Raw genomic sequence first — 10,741 nt, forward strand, 5'->3', positions numbered from 1 at the left:
CTGATTCCTGGAAGACTGGTTTCCACAGCCCCATTAAAGGGGTTAACCGCAGCTCGTTTTGAGTTCCTGTAAACGATGTTCTCGCTCTCCCCTCCTCCCCCCCAGGCCTTGCCCCAATGCCCAGAGGTGGGGGAGGCGGAGAAACAAAACAAACCTGGCCTCTGTGTGCTGTGATTGCGACACTCTTTCTTTAGAAGAGGAGTCAAAAGTGTGCAAACACCAGCTTATTTTCCAGAAGTAGGATCAAACTTCTGAAACCCGGGTGGGAGTGCCTGCCAGGATTCGCCAGCCCCCAGCACCACTCAGTACTGCCCTTATTTTCCTTCTCTGATTCCCCCCAAACTTCCACCCCATTTCTGAGTTTCTTTATAGCCCTTAGTGGTTGGACTCTTGTTTTGACAACCTTGTGCCTGGTCTTTGTCACCCTGCAAGGCTTGGTTCCTTCTTTCTCAGAAACTCATTGAATCTATCTGAACAATGAAACTGATGATAGTTCCTGCTGTTTGGACAATTAAAGGAGCTAAGATGCCTCAAAGCCCCTAGACCTGAGGGATGGAGGGAAAGAGCAGCAAGGCACCCCCTGGGAGGGATAGAGGTGAGCACAGGGATGCTTTTTTACTGTTGTGTGTGAAGTTTGGGAGGGGGATGGTGGGCAAGACAAGCCAGAAGGGAGGGGGCAGGGGAGGTGGCTTGTGGGGGGACTTTCAGTTAGCCCAGCATGTGAGCAAGGAGGGCGGAAGGGCAAGGCCACCTGATCAGATGGTAAGGGGGCCACCAGAGACATGTTTGTACTAATAAAGCACCTGCTATTTAGCTGAAATTCAAATTTAACTGGGCCTCCTGTCATTTGCCTGACCTTAGCTGGGCTGCAGGGAGAGAAGAGGAAGGAAGTGGGGAGGACTTCTGCCTGGGGAGCCCGGGCACCCCTCTCCCACGCACACCAACCTGGGCACAGTTCTCTCCCTGCCGCAGCCCCATCCTTTCTCCACAGAGGCATTGCCAGGCCTGGAAACAGCAAGAAGTCCCCTTCACCTCTGGTCCCCCCACCCTCGGTCCCCGCTTCCAAGACAGGATCCTTGCTACACCCTCCACGACCCACAGCCAGGTCTCCCTCCGCCTGTCCCGGTCCCACTCATTACTCATTAACTCAGAGGTAACCTTGACCTGGTTGAATCAATCCATCTGCCCTATGGCTCCTTCACCCCATGACCTCATGCACACTCAGCAGAGGCCTGGGCAGCAGGGGCCATCCCCCCCGCCCCCCCGCTTCCTGGGAGTAAGCAGCAGGCAGGTTTCGATTCTAGTTTTAACTTCTCTGAGGCTTTTCTCGATCTGTACACTGGACATTCTGTCATGGTGCCTCCCTCCAAATCGGGGTGGCGAGCAGGTGGCTTCAGGCAAGCAGAATGCTCAGTGTAACACCCTGCGCATAGCGAGCGCTGGGTGTGCTTGAACCATATATTTTTGCTAACACCTGCTCCTATTTCCTCTTGCTGACAGCCCCAACAGGCCTCCCAGCCCAATTCCTCCCTGCCTCCCCCTCCCTGGCCCTCTGCGCCCAGCGCTCGCCAACCCTGGGACTGTTTCTCTGAGCCCATCCCTTCTCTCCAGCCCTGTGCTGCCTGGCTTCCCTCCGGTAGACTCGCCTCTTCCAGTTCATCTAGACCACATTAACTAAGGATTTGTTCCTAAAACAAACCTTTGTATTCCTTTACAAAGCTATGATGTATGATACATGAGTATATGCTACTGACGGCAAATGTTTCCATAAGATTCAGTTGGCAACATTGTTTCTATTTCATGTAGTTTATTTCACATGCCATAGGTGCTACCTCTATCCCCACTTTACAAATGAAAAAACTGAGGGCTTTGGCCACATGCTCAAGATCCTGTAGCTGGTGAGACCTGGGATTTGAACCCAGACAGCTGGACTCCAGAGTTTGTGCTCCTAAACTGTGTTGTGTTTTTGAGTGCTGCTATAACAAATGACTGCAAGTGTGGTGGCTTAAAACAACGTCTATTCATTGTCTTATAGTTCTGGAGGGTAGAAGTCTGAAATCAAGGCATTGGCAGGGCTAGTTCCATCTGGAAGCTTCAGAGGAGAATCTGTTCCCTGCCTTTTCCAGCTTCTAGAAGCTGCCTGCATTCCTTGGCTCATGGCTCCTTCTTCATCTTTAAAGCACATCACTCCAGTCTGTTTCCATCATCACATCACATCCTCTGACTCTGATCCTTCTGCCTCCCTCTTATAAGGACCCGTGATGACATTGGACCCACCTGAATAATCCAGAAGAAGCCCCCATTCAAAGATCCTCTACTATTGTATTGGCAAAGTGTCTTTTGTCATGTTACGTAACATATTCACAGGTCCCGGGAATTAGGATGTGGACATCTTTGGGGAGCCATGACTCTGCCTGCCCCAGCAAGCATGTGGGTAAAATATTGACCCTGTATGGCCATATCCCTCCCTGCTTCAAACTCTTCCTTGGTGCCAATGGTCCCCAGCACAAAGTCCAAGTGCGTCTGCTTGTTTTTAAGTTTCTGCCAGCTGTTCTTGCCTTCTCGCTGGCCCCAGCCAACGCTGCAGTGGGACTTGAAAGCTATTCTGGGCTTCTCTACCTTGCTCAGATAACTTCCTCACTCTGCAGTGCCTTCCCACTTCCTTGTCCGGCTGGGCTATTTATTCATCTGAGCCCCAATTAGATTTGTTTCTGTCTGCAAAAAGGCTTAACCTCAGCCTGGTTCTTTACCCTATGTCCTATGCCAGTGGCCCCTACTGAGGAATGTTTCTCAAAGCTTCAGAAGGGGTCCGGAGGCTCTAATTAAAGGGAGAGGTTGGGTCTTGACTGGTGTCGCTCAGGGGGTTGGGTTGCCAATTAGATTCCTGGTCAGGGCACACCCCTGGGTTGTGGACCAGGTTCTCCAGTTGAGGGCTGGGAGCGTGAGAGGCGGCCTATCAGTGTTTCTCTTTCTCCCTCCCTTGCCCTCTCTTTAAAAAAAAAAACACCCATTTTTTTTTTTTTTTTAAGGGCGAGGTTGGGCTGGGGAGGATGAAATGCATTTTGGGAGTCTGTCCACAGGTGTGTGCACAGGTCTGTCTCTAACCTGAGTTCACTCCCCAAGGTTTGGGCAGTCCATGAAAGGCCAGGCTATGTTGCTTGGCACTGCACTGAGCTAGAAAGACACTCCCATGTGACATTCAATGACCCCCATTTTACATGTGAGGAAACAAGAGATTAAGCCCCTTATCCAGTGCCTCGCAGCAAATAAACGCAAGATAAAGGTATGGTCACTGACCTTTTGAGTCCTGAGTCTCCTATCTACTCCTTAGCTGTATGACCTTGGCCAAGTTACACAGTCTTTCTGTGCCTCAAAAGCTTTGTAATGAGTTAAGCTCCAAGGAGAGCTACTACTTATACTTGTCCCCTGAGCCGCTTGTGGGTCTTTCAGTCACCACTCTTCCTCCCCTCCAGCCTTCGCACATGCTGTTCCCTCATCTGGACCTGCATCCTTCCCGGCACTTCTCCATTCACCTTTCCTGACTTCCCAGGCCGAGTCAGGGCCTTGTGATTAAACTGTCTGGTGACATGTCCCTCTCCCAACCTCCCTACCCTCAGGGGCTGTGAACCCCTTGAATGATGGGACAGGGTGGGTCTTGGTCACTGCTCTGTCCTCAGTGCTCGACATAGGGTTCACACACAGAAGTTGCTCAATTCATTGTTATTGTCTGTGTAAAGCAATGGATACTGCAACAGCCCCGCTCCAGGGAATACAGGCTTCTAAACTGTAAACGCAACCCGTGCCAGACCTCAACCCCCAGAAAGGCAAGAAACCAGGGGAGCAAAAACAGATTGATTATTTTTTTATTTTTTAAAAAGATTTTATTTATTTTTTAGAGAGGGGAAGAGAGAGAAAGAAACATCAAAGCGTGGTTGCATTTTGCACACCCCCTGCTGGGGACCTGGCCTGCAACCCAGGCATGTGCCCTGACTGGGAATTGAACCAGAGACCCTTTGGTTTGCAGGTCGGTGCTCAGTCCACCGAGCCACACCAGCTAGGGCTTTTTTTTTTTTTAATCCTTACCTGAGGATATGTTTATTGATTTTTAGAAAAACATCTATTGGTCGCTTCCGTGTCAAACCCTGACTGGGGATGAACCTCCAACCTAAGTATGCGCCCTGATGGGGGATAGAACCTGCAAACCTTTGGTGTATGGAACAAGACTCCAACCAACTGAGTCACCTGGCCAGGGCCAGACTGGTCATTACCGTGTGGCTGCAAGCAAGGGGTGGTACCATGTGAGGACAGGGCTGCTCTGTACTTCAGGGAAGAGGGGGCTCTCTGTCTTCTTCTGAATGGGCTTTGGGATCGGCACCTGAGGGAGCTGGGCGCCTTATGCACACAGAACCTCCTCCTACTCAACCCCGCACTTTGGGAGAGAAGCTGGAGTGAAGAATGTGTGTGAGCGGAGGAGGAAGGGGGAAGGTGAAAGAGCGTGCTCCGAGATCGGGGGATGATGGATGATCACAACAGCTCCTACCCACGGGCTGTTTAGTTGACTTTGGGCAGGCCTTCCCGGAGGGCTGAATGGAATATTCTAGAGGCAGACAGCAAGGTAGTCCTGGAGCTGAGGGGTGCCAGGCGCCGCCCTCATAGTCCTCATCAAATTCAACCTCTGAACCTTCTGGCACCGCCCCCAGAACTGTCTAAGTCTCACTCTACTCCACTCCCAGAACCGCCAGCTGGCCCAAGAGTTGCCGAGCCCCGCCCGCCCTCCTTCCACCCAATCCAACCCCAGAGCCTCTGGCCCCACCCACTAGAGTCCTGTCCACTCTAGGCCGGGGCTTACACTTACTGAGGGGGATTGTGTCCTGCCTGTTGGAACTTGCACCTGTGGTGAGCAAAATCTGGGGGACAGGGTGGGGGAGGCAAGCAGGAGTGTTAGGCACACACCCATCTCCCCCACCTCCATTGTTGGCCTCCTTTGCCACCCTACCTGAGGCATCTGTTCTCACCTGGGACAGCGACTGCCACTGGAAGGGCATGGCCACCTGCAGTAGGGTGGTAATGATCTGTGTGAAGTAGATATAACAGGTGACTTGCAAGGGACATGGGTGAGCATGGGGCCTGGTAAGATCAGAGGGTCCATTAGAGATGCATGGAGCGGGGCCCACGGAGAGAGAGCAGAGAGCTAAGTGGTGGAGCTCAGATACACTGCAGGAGGGGCTAGGGAGGGTGTGCCAAGGGGCTGGCTGTCCTCCCCCTCAAAACTTCCCTCACAAGTGGAAATGAGGTTCCTACCATGACACAGTAATGCCGAAACAGCGTCATTTTGGCCAGGTCCACTGCCACTGAGGCGTAGGCACAGGGAGCTGGAGTCAGGGGACGGGGGCTAGGGGCAGGACCAAGGGGGGAGAGGTGGAGGCGGGCTGGGCACAGGAGGACATGTGGCAGAAAGTCCAGAGGGGAATGTCCAGGAGACAGTGAGGTGGGTAGAGAAGCAGGGGGGGTCAGTCAGAGGGGAGGGAAGGGACATCCAGGGGGTAGCACGAAGGGCCTGGAGCACAGCGGGTCCCAGGGAGCAGGGCTTCATCCTTCCCGTTGGTACCAAATACTCCCTGAAGGTGCCGATGGGCCTGGGAAGGCGTGGGGGACCCAGGGAACAGTCAGTGCTGCCTCCACGCATCTTCACGGGGCGGCGGGGGGGTGGGGGTGGCGGTCTGGGCCTCCAGGAGGGCGGGGGCAGAGTCCTCACCAGACCACAGGAAAGAGGATGGCATTGCAACTGATACGACCCACCAGAAAGAGAAGCCCGTAGTCGCTGACGTCCTCCTCGCCAGGCTCGACGATGATGCAGGCCATGCCGGCCAGGACCTGTGGGGCAGGGGTGGAGTGGGCCGGCCTGCCTGCTGCCTGCATGGGGCTCCAGAAGCACCTGTATTGGGATCGTGACCCCAAAGATCTCGTTGTCAAATGGAACACACTTAACAAAGGACGAGCTGGAACTGATCCATGCAATGGTGATGCAGAGGGCACCCTTCAGCCTAGAGGTCGGGGAGGGCGAGTGGTGAGATGGGGCACCCAGCCCTCCCCACCAACCTTCCCGGCAGAGGTCACTCTGCTGTGTGTGATGTACTGCATGACAGTGAGGTCATCGACGGGGCGGCCCTGGCTGTCGATGAAGTAATAGTTGATCTGGAGGTAGACAGATGGACAGACAGGTGGGCGGTGGTTATGGGTGGATGATGGTGGTTTAGGGACATGAACGGTCATTGTCAGATGGGCGGCTAGAAAGTCAACTGAACTGATGGTTATGATAAAGAGGGTGAGTGGACTCAGAAATGGACAGTCATAGTCCAGCAGATGGCTGGGCTGAGGGATGGGCAGCCATGGCCACAACAACGGAGGAAAGATCATAGATGGATGAACAGTAAGACAATCGGCCGGTAGACAGTCACAGCTGGACAGGACAGGTAGATAGATGAAGTGGAAAGACAGCTGGCAATGGTGATAAAATGGATGGACACACAGATGGCACATGGAACTTCCAAGCCCAAGGTCTGCAGAGGTTTGAGGAGTGGACTGTTTAACTGCTTGCTAGACCCAGGAACCCCAGACAGCCCCCGGATCCATGCCCAGGCTCTGACACTGTGGAAAAGGAGCAAGATACTCTTGGTGAAAGCCCGCATGAGCCAGTGGATCTAGGAGGTGTTGTACCTGGCAGGGGGTCAAGGGACAGAAAGGGATATGGAGGCATCAGTCAGGGGCAGGAATGGGAGGGAGTGTTGGGGACCACTTTGTGTGGTATTGTGAACTATACCCCGAGAAAGAATACGTTGTGTTTACTGAAGCTTGCTCTGCTTTGCACTGCCCTGATAAGGAAAAACCAGGTGTTTAACTTCACTATAAGGAAATAATTCCTGAGCCTCCAAAACTGTGCCTTAATGAGTATCTGGTGCCAACTTGTCTGACAGACCTTGATATAAGACAAATCTCTGTATTTCTTCAATTTATTATCTATAGCCTTTCTGGTGTAGAATGATAGACTTTGCATGCATCCTGTTTACCCCTGCACACATTTTGTTCTCAATAAAAGACACTTTAAGAGAAGGGCTCAGGGCATTCCCCACTAGAGGGAATTGCCACTCCTTTTTCCTGGCAGACCAAGAGTGTCTGGAACAACTTATTTCTTCATCCACAGCGGCTCGGGGAATCTGCAGGACGGGGTACCCCCCTCAAGGGAGTGGTGAAGAGAAGTGGGGGACTCCATGGGTCTAGCACATTAGGTGTTCTTGCAGAAGAAAGATACCCAGAGGACACGAGCAGCCAGGAAGCAGGCAGACAAGACCACAGAGAGCTTGAAAGGGGAATTTCCACCACTGACAGGAAGCCCTCAGTGTTCTTCTCCTGGATCATTACCTAGGAAGAGGGTAGTTGGGGGCAGGTCATGCTAGTGGCATTGCAGAACTATGTGTGGGAGTCTCCAGGGTCTCCAGCTCTCCCACTCTCTAGCTGGCTGACTCCCCCTCTGTGCCTCAGTCTTCCCACCTCCCAAATGGGTACATCAGCTTTCATTTCATACCACAGCTGCCAGGAGGACCGGACCAAACTAAACTCAGCACGGTATCCCTAAACTGTAGTTAGGGCTCCGTGAAACTGCTGCCCTCCCACCAACTGTGATGTCAAATGGCCACTCCTATCCCAGGATCAGGCTGTAGCATTTGTGGAAATTGAGGCTATCATGGTTTTCTTTGGCCCCGCAAGCCAATCACCATGTGGAACTGGGTAGTGGGGTGGACGGAGGGGACAGCTGGGGGTGATGAGGGGGCTGCGGGCGCTCACAGACACTCATGCTGTAGTTGTAGGAATTGTTGCGATGGCCCAGACCCCCACAGCTCCTTGTCCTTTCCACAGAGGCCCTGAGGGGAGAGAGAGCACCTCTGATGAACATCAGCTGGCCCAGGTCACCATTCACCAACCCCCCCACTCCCAAGGCCTGTCTCTTTCCTGCTCTGGCTTCCCCAAACTGTGGGCGGCAGTTAGACAGCCATGAGCAGAGCAGGGACCATGGGCCAGGTGCAGAGGGTCACCAGGGCGGAAAGCCCCAGGTGCGTAGCAACGGGGAAAACTGGAGAACGGGACCTCATCCCCAGGGTAACCTTTGCTCCCCTAGCGCATCACTGGTTGTGTGATTTACACCCCTTGACCCTTCATATCACTGTCATGCGGTTGGGGTCCTCCCCTGGCATATGACTAGTCCTGTGGCAGACCCCCTTGAAGAAGGAACAAGGGGTTGGAGAGTGGCTCATGTGACTCCCGTGTGGGCCCCAGCATGACCACTCCCTGAAGCATCAACCTCTAGGGGTAACATCTAGGCCTCAGATATGTTTCAGCTGCAGGCCCAGAAAAGCAGCAAAACCAAGAGACACCATGGCTGCCTCAGGACCAGCTGCATTGACTAATGACCCCCTGCCCTGGCACCAACGGATCAGTAGAGACCACGACCCTGAAAGGACACACTTGGAAAACTGATAAATATTTTATTAAGATCCTCCCGAGACCTCCCCTAAAATCCCTGCCTTTAAAACCCTCAAGACAAAGAGCCCAGCACATGCTCTGACTCCCTGGTGTGCCTGCTTGAATGTTTTCGAGCGTACTTTGCTCCGTCTCTCTCCTAAGCTCCAACAGCCCTTCTTTTGCTATCACTTGTTTCCTGAGCCCATTTCTTCTATAGCTCACTTCTCCTACCTCTGTGACTTTCTAAATAAACTTTCTCTTATAGTTTGTGTCTTAGCTCTGAATTCTTTTTAGCCAGGACTCAGGTACCGAGGTCCAGTCTGACTCCACTGGATAACACCTGGCGCCGTTTGTGACCCCAGTAGAACCTGCTGGTCTCCTGTGACACAGCAGGTTTTGACTTGATCTTGTTGAGCACAGTAGTGGTCCCTGCGGGGGATGAATGGATCAGTTTAGAGATGATGGACAGCAGGACAGCAGAAAACGTGGGCATGCACAAAGCAACTGCTCCCTCCCTGTGGCATGGCAGCCTGCCTCACCACTGTCACCTCGGCAGTGGCCGTGTGGTCTGGCTTCAGGAGTCCTGATTCAGAGAGCACACTGGGGAGGATCCTGGGGGCGATGAAGGGCTGCTTCTGCTCCCACACTGTTACACCTACACCCTGGAGTGAGGGTAGGGGGCAGGGGATAGATGAGGCCATGAGGCTAAAAGCTCAGGTCAGTCATGCCACCTGTGCAAAGGGACTCAATGGCCCCTAGGGCCCTCTAGGTCTTCTCTCTGGGGGTCAGCGTTGGGCTGAATCAGTGGTCGCAAACTTCCGGCATTCGGCCACCACCTATCAACATGGCTGTCATATCAATGCACTGCCTGCACCAGAGGTTATATCAGCACTTCCTGTGATGATGGCTCGTTCTACCGTAGTACCTTATAGAGGCAACATCTCTATATAGTGAGGTCCCATTGCACCATGGCAGGGTGCCTGGGTCCAAGTCCCAGTTCTCAGACCTGTTTTTGCATCTTCAGAATGGGCACAATTACAGAGTAAGGAGTGGATGAGTTAACACCCGTAAAGCTTGGAGGACGAGCTGCCTGGTGCACTGGGTGCATTCACCAAGTATGAACGACTGTTTGAACTCTCACGCCATTGTCTGGATCTTTTGCCCTGAGACCCCAACACTCCATGGGCATCCCACCCCTCTTCCTCTTTGCCATAATCAGAAGACTTGAAGGCAGAATTAGACAGCGTGTGGCTTTCTTCCTAAGGGCAGCAAAGTTCTTTTCACCTGGCTTCTCATACACCTGATCAGCTGATCGGTTCATGTGAGTACCACACCTAGGAAAACACAAATGATGCATCTTTAGGGTACGCCAACTCATTGCAGATCCTTGGTGTTGATGAGGAAGAGAAACAGATTGCTACTGTTTTTCTGGAGAGGACAGTGTTGGGGTCCTGGGTCTGGGTAAGTAGGTAAGAGGGTGCCTTGGTTACCACCTCCCACTGACCCAGTCTCACCCTGTCTCCTCCCTACCCACCCTGCAAAGGAAGAGTCTCTTCTTGCCCTCCCCTCCCATCCCAGGGAAGAACAGGGGCTTTGGGCTCTAGATGCAGAAGACAGATCCATCCACCACCATCCTGGCCTTTCCTCACTCCCTCTCCACCACCCACTCTTTTCACTGAGAAGGAATGAACACTGCCAGACTGAACTCCAGTCAGACTGAACCCCCCCTGGCTGGCAGAAAGGGGAGAATGTGAGGGACACCAGCAGGGACCCCCAGAAACTACTTCTTTCAATGTAACCCTGAACTTATTGAATATCTATTACATGCTAGATCCCGCATTAACTCAATGAGTTTTCCAACAACCCATCTTGCCCATACCTGCCAATTCTCTTCCTTTAACGCCTAACCAACCTGTGCCACTCAACTTGGATGTCCCTTCCTCAGGGAGACATTTTCTTGTTCTCTGGACCTAGCCCAGCCCTGTTTTCCCCCAATTAAAATGTGGATGTAAAAAATATATATATTTTTAGATTTTATTTATTTATTTTTAGAGAGGGGCAGAGAGGGAAACATCAACGTGTGGTGCATCTTGCGCGCCCCCTGCTGGGGACTTGACCTGCCACCCAGGCATGTGCCCAACACTGGGAATTGAACCACCAATCGTTCGGCTCACAGGCCGGCGCTCAATCCACTGAGCCACACCACCAAGGGCTAAAAAGAAAT

At 52.7% G+C, this 10,741-nt stretch overlaps 1 protein-coding gene across 1 annotated transcript; it reads right to left on the reverse strand.

Annotated features, from left to right (window-relative positions):
• Positions 1–4,851: 4,851 nt before the first annotated feature.
• Positions 4,852–9,342, reverse strand: GPR108 (G protein-coupled receptor 108). Its single transcript, XM_054562129.1, has 10 exons — positions 9,334–9,342; positions 9,057–9,179; positions 6,648–6,701; positions 6,118–6,195; positions 5,936–6,037; positions 5,754–5,874; positions 5,596–5,635; positions 5,302–5,353; positions 4,997–5,099; positions 4,852–4,907 (listed from the first exon to the last, which is right to left on the reverse strand). The coding sequence occupies exons 1-10, from the start codon at positions 9,340–9,342 to the stop codon at positions 4,852–4,854; spliced, it is 738 nt and encodes a 245-aa protein (XP_054418104.1).
• Positions 9,343–10,741: the final 1,399 nt, after the last annotated feature.

The sequence above is a fragment of the Pteronotus mesoamericanus genome, unplaced genomic scaffold, assembly GCF_021234165.1.
Source record: "Pteronotus mesoamericanus isolate MK-2021 breed Mesoamerican mustached bat unplaced genomic scaffold, CSHL_Meso_final scaffold_636, whole genome shotgun sequence".
Lineage (NCBI taxonomy): Eukaryota > Metazoa > Chordata > Mammalia > Chiroptera > Mormoopidae > Pteronotus > Pteronotus mesoamericanus.

Coding starts and splice junctions, on each gene's coding strand:
- GPR108 (XM_054562129.1), bottom strand. Junction 6,702..9,056: donor CCACTGCCGAGGTGACAGTG/GTGAGGCAGGCT, acceptor AACACCTCCTAG/ATCCACTGGCTCATGCGGGC. Junction 6,196..6,647: donor TCTTGCTCCTTTTCCACAGT/GTCAGAGCCTGG, acceptor GTCTACCTCCAG/ATCAACTATTACTTCATCGA.